The sequence below is a fragment of the Cygnus olor genome, chromosome 14, assembly GCF_009769625.2.
Source record: "Cygnus olor isolate bCygOlo1 chromosome 14, bCygOlo1.pri.v2, whole genome shotgun sequence".
NCBI classification, from domain to species: domain Eukaryota; kingdom Metazoa; phylum Chordata; class Aves; order Anseriformes; family Anatidae; genus Cygnus; species Cygnus olor.
Genome location: NC_049182.1, coordinates 8,581,133 through 8,599,842, shown reverse-complemented (window position 1 = coordinate 8,599,842; position 18,710 = coordinate 8,581,133). Strand labels below are relative to the sequence as shown.

Here is an 18,710-nt window from a genome sequence, read left to right as displayed (position 1 = left end):
GCCTGTTAAAAATACGTCGTAGGCCAAGATTAGCATCAGAGATTTTCCACTAGACTTGTTTGTATTTGACTTTATGATTCTCAGGCTCCAGAAAATTGCATTAGGGAGCAGCCTGTGATTTGTGAGAGAAATCAGATGAGGAATAAGAACTCTTAGGGTACTTGAATTTTCCTCGAAGAAACTGGATTACTGGCACTCCCTGTCCCTGCCACAACTGCTTTGTGTTTCTACACGGGTTGTTCTGTTTCTGAAAGACGATTACTGCAAGCTCTCTGTTGTGGGCAGACTTTCTCAATTCTGCTGAACAAAGAGACTTCAGCTAGAAACTAATTTTAGTCAGGGCTCCTGGTTTTGTCCACATGAAATAAGTTGTTTGTTGTAGAATCCATCTCAGGTGAACTTCTTACTGTTGTGCTGTGTAACATAGCAGGGGTCTTGTAACAGATTTGGGGAGGTAGATTAAAGTTTAATCAGTGCTAATATTTAGTTTGGGGTAGTGATGATTTAGATTGAACTCCATGTTTCATCTAGTTAATTTCTGTGTGTTGCAGAGCATCTTTGACTAAGTCTTGCCAGTGTGGCTGTAACATGCCAGTCTACATCTGAACGTCAAGACTTGCTGTTGTCCTCGGGATTCTGAGATTTTTACACCTTGCAGGGACTAGATGATGTGACTTCAGAACTTTTGTCTAGGCCTGTGTTCTGCCTCTAGAAAGATTTGCTGTGAGAGATTTACAGTTTTGATAGTTTTGATAAGGAAATTAAAAAAGAGAATTTTCCCCAGTTTGCTTGATATAGCCCTCATTCAATCCCTGCATCATCAAAAAATAGAGTAAGTGGAACTGGGGTAGTGGTTAAACAAAGCATAAATTTAGAAATAGTGCCCACTTGCTCTTCTGTTAGATTGGGATTCAGCAAAACAGTAAACCATAGGGTTAACATTAAGCAAATGACTGGTCCTGTCCTATAAAATGCTTTGCTGGTTCAGGACCCCAATTAGCATTGAAGGACCAAGCAGTCAAATAGGGTTTGGGGTATGTGAGCTATGTGGTGATGTTTGTTTTGACAAACTTTTAGGGTTGATTTATATTACACATTTTGGGCTTCCATTCGCAAGGTTGGCTTCATCCTCACCCAGAAATTGCATCAGTGCAACTATTTTTAAACTTCAGTGCACTTAAACAGATGCAGTCTCCTTTCTGGACATGTTTATTGTTTTTAAAATAGTCATATTGGCTTAGCAGAGCCCTGTAATTTTATCAGCGGAAGTTAAATCAATAGGAAGCAGTTGAAAGTGAAACAGGGGAGGCATACAGGATTTTTTCATTGTTTTACTAATGTAACTTTTAAAGCCCAACTTCAGATAAAGCACCGCAACCTTGTGTGTGTATCACACCTTAGCCCTCTGCATGCTACTGCTTTCAGTGTCCTGTCTTTTAGAAACAAACACTGTTCCTGCATCTTTGTGAGTGACTCCCCTGCACCTTGGATGGAGAAGGAGTGAGGAAAAGGAGGTGCAATAGTTTGGGGGGTTCATCATGAAGCATTTCTCCCACCTGGGGATAGAACGTGCCTCTTCATCCTGAGAGGGGAGTGTGCACTGCAGCAGTCACTGGGCTGCTGCTTGGGTCTGAGCAAACTTGCCCCCACTTGAGGAGATGGAAGCACTGCCAGTGTTTTGTGTACCCTGTGTGATACTTTTGGATGTACTGTTTCTCCTTCTGAGCCTGTGTGTTTATCCCTGGCACAACCGGGCTGCCCAGGGTACCAGACAGTGTGTCAGCCCTAGAGCTGGAGCAAGTAGCTGCATCGGTTCAGGCAGAGTACTATGCTTGGTCGAGGGCAGACACAACCAGTCTTTTGTGACCGACTCAAAATAATAATCTTCTAACTTTGGGGTAAAAATAATGAATGCAAAAATTATAGTTTTAAACCTACTTGAAATTTCCTTTTCTTCTTTTAAAATAAATTTTGAAATGCAAATCTTATTCTGAAATATAAAGTCAGAAGAGTCCATTGAAAATATCACAGTAAAATTGTTAGGCTTCTTGAAATATATACATAGCATATATATTTCAATAGTAACTGCATATATATTATTAATATATGTATATATTTTTGTCGAAGCTATATATTGAATTTAACCAAATTTTCAAGTGTTTTTGCAACCTTATGTTTTTCTTGGTGAATTTATTATTTGCCAAACAAAGATGATTGAGCTTTCTTTTGGAGGTCAAGTTTTACTGAGTTGCAGTGAGGTAAGGACTCTTACTGCTTTATTCATTTTTGGAAAGCAGGAAGTACCTCCAAAAGTCAAAACCAACCAACCAACCCCCCAAAACTTCCTCTGTGATGTGAAGGCGTTTAAAAAAAAGAATGAGCATGCATTTCTTGCAATCACATAGAGATTACAACTACTATTTTTTATGGAAATGTTTTAAGTAAAATGCATAGCATATCTGGGAATTTTTTGCAACAGATCTCTCATTATTCAGATTTGCGTCCTTTCACCGAGTAATAGTGTTTCAGACACTATCAACAACTGAAAGCTTTGGATATCCTTAAGGAAAGAGAAAAACAGAGGACTCAGTGAAATGTAACTTTGGTATTTGAGGCATCAGCAAGGATGAAAGAGAAGCACTGGCTTAGGTATTGATTGTAGGTGGAATATTATGCCAGGTAATTTACATTTTCAATTCCCATTAATGAGAACTCAGCATCCAAACAGTTAGGCAGAAAATCACAGCTAATACCTTTAATTTCACTACTTGAAAACAGAAACAAAGGGAAACTTCCCTCCCTTCCCCCAGCCTGGAGGGATTGCATGATGCATGTATTTTTGGTTCAGTGCAGACGTCATGAAGTACCAGGGGGAGGTTTCCATTTTTGGCAGGGTGTTGTAATCTTTACAGCTTGTAAACGGTAAGTCCCAAATATTGAGATGCTGTAGAGCAGGGAGCTGGGAAGGGGTGGTGGGGCATTACATCCTCATGCCTGTGTTGCATAAAGCTGCATGAGTTATCTCCTTGAGAGGGAAACCTCTGTTACCCTGTTTCCTGCACAGCAGCTGCTTATCGTCAGGAGAGAATAGGAGAGAGAGCAGGCTGTGATACGAAAAAGGAAAGCAGGAAGATCATCACTTTACTAAGATAAACAGCAAATGCATTGTTTAGCTTGAGAGTGAAGATTTAATGCTCTGGTACAATATGTAAAAAACTTGCCACATTCCCTTTCCCTGAAGTTAGCCTATGACTAACCCTTTGGGCTGGTCCTGCAGACATTTCTCATCCAGGCTGGTTTGGTAAACTTCAGTTCAGTTGCTTTCAATTGCTTGTGCTGGATACGACTCCAGCAACACCTCCTCACAATGGCATGGTACAGTTGCATCAGCACAGAAACTTTTTAGGGTTCACTCTTTTTCAACATGCTTGAAGGATGTACTCCAGCGCACATCTTTGGCTCCAGAGTGCCATGGGCAAAGAATTTAGGTTCAGGTCATTCCTGGACACTTCCCTCCTCAGAGGTGCAAGCTCTGCATGATTTCAATGGCTATGGGCTACCTGTAGGTGGACCTACACAAGATGATACAGGAAAGCTTTAGAAATCCTGGAGTTAGCACTGGGTTGCTGCTTTATCCATTTGATTCTCTGAAATGCTGAGTAGTCATAGCCTCTCAGTTCCTGAAATCAGTAGATTGACATTAGTATTTCTGCTGTTAGCTCTTGTACAAAGTTGAATGAGCTCTGGACTGCACGGGGTGGTCTACATGTAACCTAAGTGTCTTTTGAAATGGGAAAACCCATTTTCATATACATTACATAGCTCTTGGCAGCATTGCGCAAAGCACCGCCCAACTATCTGAAAAAAATCATGTTCCTTATTCTGCAACTTTTTCAGCTGGGTTTTTAAGTGCTTACTTAAGTGGTTTGTTGAATTGCAACTTGAATAGTCATCGTTTTGAGTGCTTAATACTGATTTGTCTTGATGCTCTGAAAATTGTTAGCCTGGCAAAAGTGTTTAACAGGTTGCAGGGTCAGACCCTTAATCTGTGGCACATTTATATAGTTAGCCTGGAATTGGGTTTTACCCAAGGAAAAAAAAAGAAAATTAAGTTAAACTCCAAATATTTTCAGTACTTCCTCTAGGATATAAATTCACTCTCTCTCTGAAATCCCAATTTTGACTGGCTTTATGCAGCTCTCCTTGTGTGTCACAATACTCTCAAAGAGAGGAAAAATAAAAGCATGTACCCCATCATTTAAACTTCTGTTATGATGCAGCAACTGTTGTCAGAGCCTCATCTGTGGAATAATGGAAAATGAAACCACACTTTGTGATAAAAACTGCAGGCAAGGTCATTCTTACAGACACTAGCACAAACTGGATATTAATCATAGTGCAAATACATTTCAGAAGCTAAATAAGAGCAGTCGCAGAGTCCTGCTGATAGCCGTGCATCCCACTAATTCACCTCGGTGAAAATGTACCTCTAAGCTCAATTAACCCCTATTCCAAGGCCACCCATAAACTTTGTGGTAAATATGTTTTTTTCCCCCGTCTCTGCTTTCTATCAATGGAATAGATAATTTCTGTTGGGGGATAAAATGCTTTCTGCTTATAAACATGGGTCCCTCATTAAGAATAGGAGAGGTCCAGGGTGTGTTTGTAAGGGACTTGTATCAGCAGCTCAATGATTCTGCAACTTTGGATGTTCGATGCTCCTGAGGGCATCTGCTGCTGCTTCTGTCTCCAGTTGCTATTTGAGGCAGGTAGAAATGCCCAGGAGGCAGACGGATGGCGATGTTGGGGGGAGAGGGATTTCCTCCTGCAATCGCCTGCACACAAGTTGGTTGTTAAACATGTGCAGGAAGCTATGAGGAGACATTAGTGCTGTTGTTTTGTTATTATTATTGTTATTAGTATTATTAGTACCATTATTATTCTCCCTTCTAAGCATTGTTCAGAGGCAAATTGGAAATGTGGTAATTAGGCGCTGGCTGGTAGTGTAGTATTAGTGTCCTGAGCCAAAGTTCAACGCCCTGAAATGAAATTTAAACCAATTAATCTGTTAGATTTTTATCACTTGTCCGTGTTTTCTCAGCAATTCCCTCAGCACGCGGCCTTTGATCAACTCTCATACAAAAGCTAAAATGTGTGCCTGCTGCTAGCAAGATGGGGCTGACATTAACATGGCACTCATAAAACAATCAGAGCAGTGAAGCCCTCAAACAGACAGGGCATAGTAATATTTAATAAAAGCGCGCACATAATCTTCAGAATTAGCATTTTGTGCCTTGCAGTACCTTTGGGAGAAGAGCTTTTATTTGTGGAGTGATCATTATTATAACAAAGAAGAGCTACCTAATAATTTCCACTTTAACTCTGCAATATGCCACAAGCATTTCTGAACCATTATGCTAAACTGTGGCGGGGTAATCATTTTATTGTCACAGTTTGAAGGAAGAAAAATCCCCTGTATATGGGTAGCTAGGGGAGCAAGGGAATGCTGGAACACGCTGGTGCATACACACAGCAAAAAACTTTTCCTTTTTGCTACCCATGTGCTGAAGTTGGTACCTAGCATACTTTGTATGGATGACGGCAAGATTTTAACAGCATATATGCTAAGGAAAGATGAAGATTTCAGAAGGACATTGTTCTTCTTGAAATTCATTAAAAACACTTTTGCTCGTAAATCCTCAAAATTTATTGATAGAGACCTTAGCTTTGAAGTCAGCAGCAAAATTCCCATTGGTTTCCATAAGTTTGGGACTTCTCCCTCTAAAATCTATGTCGGTTAACTCAAACCACGGAAGCAGCGCAATAAAATATGTCAGATGTTAACACCGAGTTGTCTTGGTATTATGCAAAGGAGAGCAGCTCATTAAGGCTCATAACTGCTAGGCCATTCCAGCAGGTGGAGGATGTGGCCGCACCACCTTCAGCGAGGAGCTGCAGGTTGGAGGGGTAATAGTTTTTCTTTAGTCCAAGAAAATTTGGAAAACATACAGTGAATATGGTTTAGTAAACCCAGGCAACAAGAAACAAGAGTTTCTTTAAATCTTATCTGATAGTTACCAAACTCTTTTGTTTCCAGTTATAGTTAGATTCCAACTGTTAATTAAAAAAAAAAAAAAAGTTTATATATGTAAGAATGCGTAATTATTTTTATTATAATTCTTCTCTGGATTGTCTGTGAAAGTCTGTCTGTGTTATCAATAATGTTTAGTTCATTGCCTTTGTTTGAAGTGGCCTAAAGTCTTTCACTGCATTTTTATTTTTTTTTTTAAATAAAGGATGCTTCGGTGTTACAGAAAGGCACCTCAAGTGATAATATTTTGAAACAATTTTTTTTTTTCTTGAAAATGTTAAAAAGTGTAATAGCTAATTTCACATAAAAATTTTGGAGCCTTGCATGCTGAGGAAAAAAAAGAAGTTCTGTGCTTTGGTTTCTCTTGTGACCAAAACAAAATGTGAAAAAATTAAGGTCTCCAATGAAAAGATTATTCTGCCTAGCTCTGTTTTCCTAGGGTTGCACAGAAGTAAACACCTTCCAGACTGCACTTTGAAAGTTGCCAAATGATTAACAGAAGAACTATGAAGAGCCGAGGGCCTGAGCTGGCCAGACGTGTACCAGGGGCGTAAACAGAGCTGAGGTCAGAGCACTGCCCCCTCCCAGTGTCACCTCTGGTAGTGCTGGCAGCCGGGACCCGATTCTTCCATCATCCTTCCTGGTGCTCCAAGAAAAGGGCCTGGGAAGCACAAAGGTTTAGCAAGACCAATGCCCCAAACAACACTGGTTGTCACAAAGATGTCATTGTGTAAACATGTTTTGTGCCTCCAGAAACAGGTAGCAGTCTGGGTGCCTCTGTCAGCGTGTCTCCTTGGGCGTCCTTGGGATGCAGCCATCGGAGCGGCTTCCCTTGCGGGGCAGCACCTTCATGCAGCCCTTCCAGTCTTTACAGAGATTTGCATTTTAAGATAAAAGGGGGAGCTGTGTGGGGAAAGCCGGGAACTCCCCCTGGGTTTTTGTGTCAGTCTCAAGGGAAAATAACACCCTGAATTTTGGGGGGAGCACACAGCACCCTCCTTGCTTCTCAGGTAGTGCCTTGCTTATTAAACTACCAAGTCCTGACTTTGTCTCCTCAGAGGAGATGTCCTGGGACGTTGCCAGCAGTTTCACTGAGGTGCATTTGCTTTACATTTAAATAAAGTTACACGTGTGCGTGGTCGCCTTGACTTGGTGAGTGAGCGTATCCCATTGAAAAGCCCACAGCCCCAATTCAGCACAGGGACCTGAGCATCTGCTTGAAGCCCCACTGGTCGTGATGGGACTTGGCACAGATTTGATATTAAACACGTACACGTATAAAAGATCAGGTTCGAATACACAAACAACACATGGGGTGCAGCACCTTGCACTCAGTAGAGCAGTGTAGGTTCTGCAAAGAACATTGCAGGATAAGCAGCAAGACCTTTAGGGGGGACCTGCAACTGTACAACAGTATTTTGCATTCATTTTAAAGATAAATTGAATCTATAATTTTGAAGCCTGCATATGTTTTCTGTTAATGGCTTATGGTCTCAAACAGCTTTTATTCACTGGTATTTAGGAAAGAAATGTTGCCTATACTCTTTAAGAAAAGTAGCTTGTTCTCTAACACATGGGAAACTGATTATCTTTGGGTTTTATTGTGGTGTGTGTGTCCACAATCAACTGGAAATACTGGAAAGGGTGTAATTTGGAAGTGATTTTATTTTTTATTTATGAAAAGCTTTGATTCTATGAAAGGCCTAGATGGCATTTTGAAAAGCTGCTTTCACTGTAAATCCATTGCTGTGAAAGGAAAGCATTTGGTTTGGACTTTGCAATGGTTTTATGTACAGTTTTATGCAAGTAACTTGAATCCAAATTAAACATATTGAAGTTACTTCTGTGTGTGCGCTGCATTTTCATGATGGTAATGTTAGGATGTTTCTTTTGTTAGCTCATGTAAAAGTTAACGGCTGTGCTCTGCCAAGTTTGAAGCAGAGTAGTGATTTTTTTGTGTGTGTTTGTGTTTTTCGCTGGAGCTGGCATCCCCATCAGCTTAAGTAGTGGAAAACTTTGTGCCTGACACTTACAACCTTTTGTAGGTAGGAACAGGGTCTGTTTGCTCACTGCGCATGCTCTCCATCACTGTAGCAGTGCCCACAGAAACACTTGCTGTTCAGGGTGACTCAACAGCTCCCTTTCCAGCTCACTCCTGCTCCCCACCTTTGTGCCTGCCCGTCCTGCCCAGGGGCTTGAAGGAAGCTTCTCACCAGCCTCACTTATTCTTGCCATTAGCTCAACCAGCCAGAACTTCATTAAATAATCATAAAGATGCACAGTATCTCTTAAACATTTTGTTGCTGGAGCATTTTAAAGCAGACTTCTGTGAATTACTTAATTTACTGTCTTTACATTTAGAGGAAAGCAGAACAAGGGCTGTGCCACCATGCAACCACGATAAGTAATTCATGGGTGCAAGGGTGTTTCCCTGTGTTGTGCTCATGTGCGGGTGGCTTTCACACCGCTGTTTTCCTAGCAAGTCCTTACCTGATAAAGTACCTGAGTGATCTCCCTTGGGTATGTCAGCAAATACTCAGTGTTACAAGCCAAATAAGCAGCTCAGACAGCCTTTTGACCAAGTGGCAATGGACAACCAAATGCCAGCAACCTTACAAGAGGTATATATGCAGATATTTATATGTAGCTAATGAAGTCCTGCTGATTGACACCTGAATGACATTGCAAGCCTCAGTGCAGGCAATGGCACAGCCCTTCTTGTGTTTTCAGTGGATCCAGCCCCTTTTGTGAGCGGAGGTGTAGGTTCACAGCTAAAGGAAAGTATCAGTCTTTTCAACTTTGAGGCTGACGGATGGAGTTTTGTTGCTCCTTAAGGTATCCGTTTCTTGTAGCTAATGAAATTGTGGAGATACCCTTTTTACTTAAAGCGGTACCTAATGGCACAGTGTCATATTTCTCCCTCCTGCAGTTTTAGCAAGGAGAAGTGGGTGGTATTTGAGTTGGAATTACTTGTTTTCATCAACCTGTAAGGCCAACCTGAGACTTGACAGCTGAGAATCATCCAGGGCTTTTTGGCTTATTCAAGTTGTTTTTACAGTAGTGTTATTCTACCGGATTCAAGACAGTTAAATTATGATGTACTCCAATACTGCAGAGGAGAATCAGTCTGTGGATGTTTATATTGCCCTATCCCACCAATATATAAAGTTGACAATGCTCCTGCTTACATATGCTTAATACAGATGATTTTACACCTAGATTTGAGTTTACTGGTTTGAGTTCTGCTTGAGTTTTCAACATCCCCTCAGGAGGCACTTAATACATATGATGCCAAGAAAGTGGCTAATGAAAGTGGGAACCTACTCTATGAATAAGGCAAAACACGTTGCACACATTTCTTAATTATCCTGTAGATGCAACGTAACCAGAGTGACTAGGTGGCAGGGTTGTGGTTTATTTTATTTTATTTATTTACTTGTTTATTTGTAGTTGCTAAAGCATTTAGCAGGGCAGGGTGGTTTAATACTAGAATAAACTGGATCTCATTGCAAAAGACTTAAAGAAATACTGAAGGTTACACCCTTTGTTATTTAGCCAATATTTTCCGTAATATTTATGGGAGTTTCCTTGAGTAATTTAGGTTATGATGAATAATAAAGCAAGCTCACTGGAGGTTGTTTTATTAACTCAGGTATTCCGCATTTCATGTAGAATAAAGATAGGGCCTGGATTTGTTCTAATTTTCAATTGATCTCTGCCTATTATGCTATGATTTTTTGTTGTTGTTCTTGATGTAGGCTTAAAGGGTGTGTGTGTGTGTGCGTTTTTTTGCGGATAACAAAACCAAACAAATTAATTGATTAAAAAAAATACTTTCAAAGATACAGTTTGAGGTCATGCACATGTACTAGAAAGAACACGATTGCTGAAATCTTTGTGTTAGTAAGGGGAGAAAATGAAAGCTCCTTTTATTTTTCTCAAGTCTTCTATCATTAAAATCTGGTTCTAACAGCAGAATACTTCTCTTTTTCATGTGTGTTGAAAAGCAGCTACACCATGTATCAAAGCCATCAGTCCAAGTGAAGGATGGACTACAGGAGGTGCCACTGTCATCATCATAGGAGACAATTTCTTTGATGGGTTACAGGTCATATTCGGCACCATGCTGGTTTGGAGTGAGGTAGGTGTTGTCTGAACGGTAATGTCTAATAGCTTTGTCTAGCTTATAGTTAGCCTGTCATTTTTCTATGCCACATGCTAAATCAGCAACAAATTTTTAGATGTGAATCCTTTCCTCATTCAGCTTTATGAAAATAATTAGTCAAATTTACCTGTGGCAGCAGTACATTATAGCCAGGGGATTTCCATCTCCTCTCAATGGCCCAGAATTTAGCTCAGTGTCTTTTACTCTAAGAAAAGGAAAGGATAAATGACTGAATAATTCTGCATTTAGCACTACAATAGCTAAGGGCCAACAGGAAACAAGCGTTTAGGCCCTATTTTCTAGGGAAACTGGCTACTTGTAGCTGCAGCTAAATGAGGTGGAGATTGCAGAAATTCAGCACCTTTGAATAAAATGTATGAATAAAAGTATGGGAGCTTGGTGTAAGTACCAGCCACATAATTGCAGCTGAATATACAGTATTGTATCCACAGTGGAAAATACAGACTTACCATATCTAGCAAGCTCCTCTGTAGTTTCAGAGTAACCCATTTTGTTTGTTTGCTTGTTTCTCTCTCTCTCTTTTTTTGGAACATTATTAAACATGGAGTCTGATATTCCCCCACAGCCTGTGGAATATTAAATCCCAGGCAGCACCACCTAAATGGCGAGTTCCAGTATGCAGGACAAAGTTCCCACTGGCTTCCCTAGCATGGAAGGGCAGCTCAAAGGAAAGGTTCAAGTGTTGCCTTTATGGCTTTCCAAAAGGATATGGGAAGTTTTATAAGAAATTGTTATATTCAGGAGTTTAGTACTAAAATAAACAAGCTAACGGACAAACCAGAATTTCCAAACTAGCTTACCTAATGACATTTCATCTTCTGATCTTTTGCCTTATATCTTATATCAAATCAATATTATAGTTTAATTCATATCCAGTGCATTCTCCCTACTGATTCTGTTGCACATATGGCAGCTTTTTTTTTTTTTTCTTTCCATATGAAGAGTATCCTCTAATGTCCTTCATAGGCTTCACTGTTCTCTCTGTCTCTCTCATTCTTCCACTTGAGGACAAGTGTGGATGAAAGGGCATTCCAGAAAAGGAGATATTTTAAATGAGCCCTATTCTGAAGCCCTTATGTGATCATGAAAGTGCCCCCTGGGTCCAGTGTAAGCATTTTGTGTGTTAGGATTGAAGCCATTATGGCTACAGACATTTAAAAAGGAAAGGTGAAGAGGCTGGGAGGAAATTGCTCTGGTTTTGGTACTGCAGAATTGGATCTTTCATTATAAATCTTGATTCTATTTATTAGTGGAAGCCTTTAATTGGCAGTTTCTAACCTCAGGTAAGTGAGAGTTGGTAAAAATATTGTTGACGACGGTCACAAGTCCTTGCCATAAAATTAATAACGTTAGAGGGGCTCCAGATCAAAGTCTGTGTTTGCTGTGAATGGTATAATGGGCTGCGAGTAGGCTTTGACTCCAAACTGTTTCACTGTCTCTCCCTTAAAGAATTGCTTCTCGGTTTCATAACCTATTGGAGCGATAGAAATTCTACAGGGAAAAATAAATTACTTCTAAAAGAAGCAGACAAACATAGTAAACAAGTGCAGAAAGGCATGAGCTGAGTGATCCCTAAATAATAGTGATCTATAAATAATTCAAATTACACATACAAGCCACATACAAAATTTGTTCATTTGCCTTCCCATGTCTAAAAATGTCTGGCACGTTTTTGATACTCAGGAAGAATATTTTTGTTTTACTTTAATAGAGTGTAGAATTGAACTACTGATTTCTGAAATTCAGTACAATTTCACCCCAAGCTGCCAGTCAGGCCTGGTTTTGAGCAAACCTGGGCAAATTATTTTGTAATTGAATTCAAGAAGAACTCTCAATTTCATCCTGTTGTTTCACTAAGCTGCAAAAAATCCAAAACAAATCTAGACAGCAGGAAACTAAAGAAAAATAATGAGTGTTGCAAAGTATGTTCACATGGATTTGTCTAGCATCACTTCAAATTGTAATTGCAAGTGGTTTGGGAGATGAAGTCTAATATTTAAATTAAGCATCATTTTGCCACAGACTTTGCATGGGACCTTGGGCAAATCACATAATCTGCTTAAAGTTCAATTCCCTTTCTCTAACATTATAATAAGATTAGTCACCTTCTTCAGAGAGGTGCTGGGAAGATAATTATCCTAAAGGTTCTATATTACTCAGATTTTATTATAGCAAAATCCATGTAAGTACCTGAGACGCATGGATATTTAAAGTATAAATCCTACCACAGTTCAGAAGCAAAATTTGAAGCCAAAAAACATTGTTCATTTTAAGGGTGTATTTGTTGCTGTCAAGCAGCATATGTTATAAATAATTTGAAATGTAAATAATATATTTTTAATTTATTTTACATGTATTCAAGTTTTGTAATTGAAATATTTATATGCTTGAAATGGAGTTGACTGTGTTAAAAGAGGAGGTTTAAAATGGTTTCTGAAACACATATTTATTATTTAAACATATATTTTAGTTGTAAACACTCTAACATAATTACAACCTTTCTCAGCCAGGGAGAACTAAATAAAAACTTAATTTGTCACATTAATTTTGTGCAAAAATGCAGATACCCTAAGCCAGTGGGTTCAATTAATCCTTAACTCCCATATTATTTCATAAAAACAACTTTAAGAGCCACCATTGATATTTTTAGAATACAGTAAAATGGACCATCTATTGCCTTTTTTTTCAAGGGACTTTCATAACTGGTAGACAAATAATATTGATATATCGTGCACATGCTGAATCTGGACAGACAACTCCCAGTAAATAGTCTGTTTGTGAGATAGACTCTGCCTTTCTGTTTGCCTAGTCCACAAACAGGAGGATTTGTTATTTACAGTTTTTACCCAGCACTCTGGTTCTGTGCATTGCTGCAAATATTCCAAATCTGAGCTGCTGATAAAATCCTCTGCTGTTTCTCTCTCTTGTTGAGGGGGGTGGGGGTTGTAATTCCAAGAGTCGAGTTTCAGGACAAACACACATGATTATGAAGACAAAATTAGTTTCTTATAAATATTCCACAGTATTTGCTTAAAATGAGCTATTTCTTCAAACATTTTCCTGCCAAGAACATTCCTCCAGCTGCACAGAGTCAGCTGGAAACAACTCCTTTCTTTTCTATTAAGAAAAGATGAAGTACTGAAACATCAGTTCTTTTACCTTTGTACAGCACAAAAACAGAGGCTGATTTTTTTATGCTGCTGAATCAAATTCTGTGACTTTTTTTGTTTTGCTTTTGATGTTTATTATTGATTTTGGAAGTCTTTCTTTTTGCGTGCTTATTCTAGAGGCCTGACTCATTTTAAAAAAAATGGGTAGGCACCCTCTTTCTGAAAACCAAGACTTATTAATCAGCATCTGGATGCCCAGTATTGAGTCACGCAAAGTCACTGGTCACTTTTGAAAATATAGATACCTTGAGGGTTCTGTTCCCACTGAAAGCCATTCATTACCTTCAGTGGGTAAGATTATTATTATTATTATTTTTCATTCCTGTCCTAATGGTCCTTCTCACACAGAGTCCAAGTTAAATTTATGGCTGATTGTCACCATTTCCCTAACCACAAACCAGAGCTCAAGCATGCAAAAATAAACTAGTGACTCAGAATAATGACATCTTCTTATAAAATGTCACTTTTCAAAAAAAGAAAGTAACCTGGCACTCTTCAGTGTGTGAAATGATGCTGTATCACACAAGAATGTCTAGAATATATTAGCAAACCACAGAAAGAGGCTTGTTGTACATACTCGAACTAAATGTGTTTTGGATTTTGAAGGACACGCACCTCCCTCCATTCTGAATATCTCTAATTCAGGTTTTAATCCAATCCACAGCACGTCCCAGCTGACAAGTAGGAGTTCATATAAAACAGCTAATGCAGTTGCCAAATACCAGACTGATTCACTTGAAAATCCCTTGGTAAAAAGGGTCCTGTTGCTACTTTTCTATCCAGCTCCAGATCTCAATTTATCAAATACTGGAAAAGGAAGTTGGATCTGGATTTTGGCTGTGAGGTTCATCCCCAGATCACAAGTTAATGACTTGCTCAGGATTTACATCTGAAAAATATGCTTAGAAATGTAGGTAACCCATATTTACAAATCCTTATTTCTTGGCATGTTAGTTGTTAATGCACGAAGTGTTCTCACCTGAGGTTAGAGTATCAAAATAGCCTAAGCGGGTGAGACATGGAGGTTCATCTAGCTCTGTATCTTATGTTTGGCGGTGGGCAATGGCAGACATACATAAAAAGCAACCGGGGGATCATATAATGATGCTTCCCCAGAATACTCCCCGGAACCATCAACAGTTTGGGGCTCAGAGGCTTCCAGAATTGCTGTCTTTATTTTTAATATCTTTTGATGCTAACAACTTACTTCTCCCAGGTGCTTTGCATGCAAATACTGGACAGACTGTGCTTTGAAGAAAGTATAATCTGTCGGCATGAGAGGAGAAAGCGTGCTAGGAAAAGGTGGAGAGGGTTCCCCCGGTGAGGCCATGGGTCAGCAGTGTAGACAGGAATACATCCCATAATCCTGGAGTCATAGAGGTCAGGGGCAGATTTTCTTTGGCCATGAACCCAGGCCCATGCAGCGTCCATTGAATCACTCCAATTGCAAAATAGAGTCACGGTGATTCAGAGAGCTGGTCCCAGTCCAAAATGAAGATCCTGGCGGTGCTGGGGAACCAGAGGTCAAGACCAGAGGTGGAGTTCAGAGGGCAGGTTTTGACGTGCAGTGACATTTTTTGTCCCTTAAAACCTATTTCTTGAGATGGCAACAATATAGGGGAATACTGGTACGTAACCAAGTTAGCTAGTTCCTTTTTGTGGGCATGAGAACTGAATATTGACACAGAGCAAAGATCCTTCTAGCTCAGCACTGTATCAGTGGCAGGGGCAGTGGTAGATGGCAAAGAAAAAAAAGTTAAAGGAGGAGGAACATGTATTCTCCTACTGTATCTCCCAAGCTTCAGTTCCAGAGGAGAGAGGAGTAAAATATATACTGAGTATCCTAAACCATAGGACTTCAGACGTAATGTTCACCCTTTGGGAATGTGTGGGCGACGGTATTGTATATTTGTGGTTTTAAACACAGTTAAACTTATTTACTTCAGAGCACAAAGGAAAACCAAACTGTTTGTGGAGAACAAACCAGGAAACTTGCTTAACTCTCCCCAGCTCTCTTTAACAATGGACCATAAATAGGTCAGACATTTCTTGGGAACCAGGGAAGATGAGTATTGGAAAATGCCACAAATTATGTTTAAAGAACATTAAAGTGGTGACAGACCAGTAAATGCTGGGAAATTCAAAGATACAACCAGAAGCTGTCTGTAGAGCTCATGCCAGAATGGGGGTGAGGGGCATGAGGCACATGCTGATGCAGTAAGACTAGCATGTTAACCTTCAGTATTGAAATCCTTGGCTGTTTTTGCAAGTATTTTTCCCCTAAAAATGTCATGAAACTTTTCTCATCTTGCCAGTTCACCCAGTTAACTAGAACTGCTCGAGGATGGGATTTACCTCAGTTGTGCTTGGCTGCCTACAGTTAAGCATCTAGTTTAAATTTGTCATCCCAGCTCACTGGAGAAAGGTAGATGCTTCCAGGGAGCAGTTTATGCAAACATGAGAGGTGTCTGAAGCCTGGGAAATAAATTGTTATTTGGCAGTGCTTTCTGCTTCTGCTGACTATTAGGGGCATGCAGAGAATTAGCCTAGACTTCACAACTTTGGTCAGACCAACTTTAAGGCAACTCAATTTAAGTAAAAGGAATTTTGGAAGTGTGTGTATGTTTGTTTGTTTGATTGTTTGGAAAAAAAAAAAAAAGTTTGTTAGCCATTTAGAAAAAAAAAAGAGAAAAAGCAGGTTCCTTCTAAAAATAAATACATTTCTAAATCACATAGTTTCAAAGCAGAGCCTGAATACGTGCTTTTTGGAGCTCACAAACTAGGAGACTGGTTCCTGACATGAACATTTCTAAAATGGCATGAGTTGGGGGCTGACCTTATGACTTGTGTGGATCTGAATAATGTTTGGAGTATTTGATGCTGGTAGTTTTGTTTTTAATCTTCAACTTGATCTAATACTAATTTTCCTATTTTAAATATGGAGAATTTCCTACTGTGAATGCCATTTGCTGCAGTAACACAGATGGCTCTCAGACAGACATTCCTCTCTCCTTTTTTTTTTTTTTTTTTTTTTTTTTTTTTTTACAAACTGCTTTATTTGGGAATTTCAGATTTCTTGGCAGTTTGTAGTATAAATTAGGAGCAATAGTCCTGTGTCCTAACAAAGATGTGCTTAAGAAGTCTGATTGTTTGATAGGACCTTACCATGATTTTGAAATGTTTGGTTCCTGGTTTAAAAAAAAAAAAGAAAAAAGTGAAAATCATCTTTAAAAACAACAACAACAACAGTATTTTCTATGAAATTGTATTCCATAATCCAGCAGACAACCAACAGCACTGAGCAGCTGACTGTCTGCTTAGGGTAGCCATGGCTTTGCTCATTGTCAAGGTTATTGTGATCATGGTTGTTTGCTTCTCTAGTAGTGTTTTAGGGTGCCATAGTCAATTACAGAAGGATTATCCATGTGCCAGAGCCATAACTTGGTTGCTGGACACAATCATGTCACTCTTTCTATGTACCTCTTTTTCCTATTCTTGTCTAAGTGAGCATAACGAGTGAGAAGAGGACATTTCAGTGATGGGGAGGTCAATTCTGTAATTACTGAACACATCAGAGATTTGAGTTAATCTGCAATAAATTAGTGAACTCCTAAATGGCTCTAATATCAGTTTCAAGAACTACTTGAAACCAGTATAAACACTACTTAAATCCAGTCCATAATCCTAACAGATATCTGTCCTGGTTTCAGTTAGGACAGAGTTAATTTTCCTCCTAGTAGCTGGTAGGGTGCTATGTTTTGGATTAGGATGAGAAGAGCACTGATAACATGCTGATGTTTTAATTGTTGCAGAGCAGTGCTTACACCAAGCCAAGGACTTTTCAGCTTCTCGCTCTGTCCTGCCAGTGAGCAGGCTAGGGGTGCAGCAGGAGCTGGGAGGGGACAGACCGAGGACAGCTGACCCAAACTGGCCAAAGGGGTATTCCATACCATCTGACGTCATGCTAAACAATATACAGGGGTGGCTAGCCGGGGTGGGGGGGCCAGCTGCTCGGGGATAGGCTGGGCGTCGGTCACTGGGTGGTGAGCAATTGCATTGTGCATCACTTGTTTCGTACACATTATTATTAGTAATACTATTATCATTATTATTATTATTATTATTATTTTCCTATCTTAATAAACTGTCTTTATCTCAACTCACAGGCTTCACTTTCCCATTTCTCTCCCCCATCCCAGAAAGAGAGGGGGGAGGGTGAGCAAATGGCTGTGTGGTGTTTAGCTGCCGGCCGGGTTAAACCACAACAGTCCTTTTGGCCACGTTGGAAAGGAAAAGCACTGTCCCACCCCATCCATTTTGTCTTGAGTATCAGGATCCCCAGTCCAGTTAGCAAGAAAGTTATGTCTGTTTATTTATTACGTGTGTAAATCTACACATGCAAGTGATTTCTCAGATATATGTCAGTCACTGCAGTGGAGGCAAACTGGAACTGATGGGTAAATGGTTATATTTGGTACATGTATTTTGAGCACTTTGATCAGTTGCAAAGAAAAACCCAGCTTCCTTTAGAAACCAAACTTTGCATTTCTGCAGTAATCAGTTATGCCTCCACAAAATGAATAGGAAAGGGTCTCTAATTAAAACTGCAGCACATGGTGCTTTTGCAGTATACAGATGTCAGCTGGGGACCAGTGTGTTTAAAAGCCTGCCTGGGTTTGCACAGTGCAGTGAATCTCAGCTGAAGGGCTGTGTTCACACACATAACTGAGTATCATTTATCAATCAGATTTGTTGGACACTGTCACGACCCCAATGTTCACTTGAGCAAACATAGGCATCCTGCTGGTGTAAGCTAAAGTTATTGCATTAAACCAGGGCTGATGCTGGTACTAGGAAGTGAGTGCCTGCCATGTATGAAAACAGAAATAATGTTGTTACGGCTGGGAAAGAAAATGCTTGTAAATATTGTAGTCACTGGCTTTTGTGTGGGTTACATCAAGATTGTATTCAAACATTGACAGGTTAATTACATGTTTCAAAGCTTGTTTACTGTGATCTGAGAGGAAAGTGTTATTAAAGAAGTATTCAGCATCTAATAGTGCTTTTTTTTTTCTCTCTCTCTCTTTTCCCTTCTCAATGTTTTCCTCTAGCTGATTACTCCTCATGCCATCCGTGTACAGACGCCTCCCCGACATATCCCAGGGGTTGTAGAAGTCACATTGTCCTACAAGTCTAAGCAGTTTTGTAAGGGAACACCTGGAAGATTCATTTACACAGGTAAGGATACTTTAGTGCTAGATAT

At 39.7% G+C, this 18,710-nt stretch overlaps 1 protein-coding gene across 18 annotated transcripts in view; it reads left to right on the top strand.

Annotated features, from left to right (window-relative positions):
• The window catches only part of EBF1 (EBF transcription factor 1), a 312,571-nt gene that overhangs the window by 189,745 nt on the left and 104,116 nt on the right, over window positions 1–18,710 (top strand). For 10 of the 18 annotated variants that reach the window (XM_040573757.1, XM_040573755.1, XM_040573753.1 and 7 more), the window contains 2 exons: window positions 10,099–10,232; window positions 18,559–18,685. In XM_040573757.1, the coding sequence (XP_040429691.1) occupies window positions 10,099–10,232; window positions 18,559–18,685 (261 nt within the window). The remainder of the gene's footprint in view (window positions 1–10,098; window positions 10,233–18,558; window positions 18,686–18,710) is intronic. The other 8 variants (XM_040573756.1, XM_040573754.1, XM_040573759.1 and 5 more) reach the window with 1 other exon arrangement.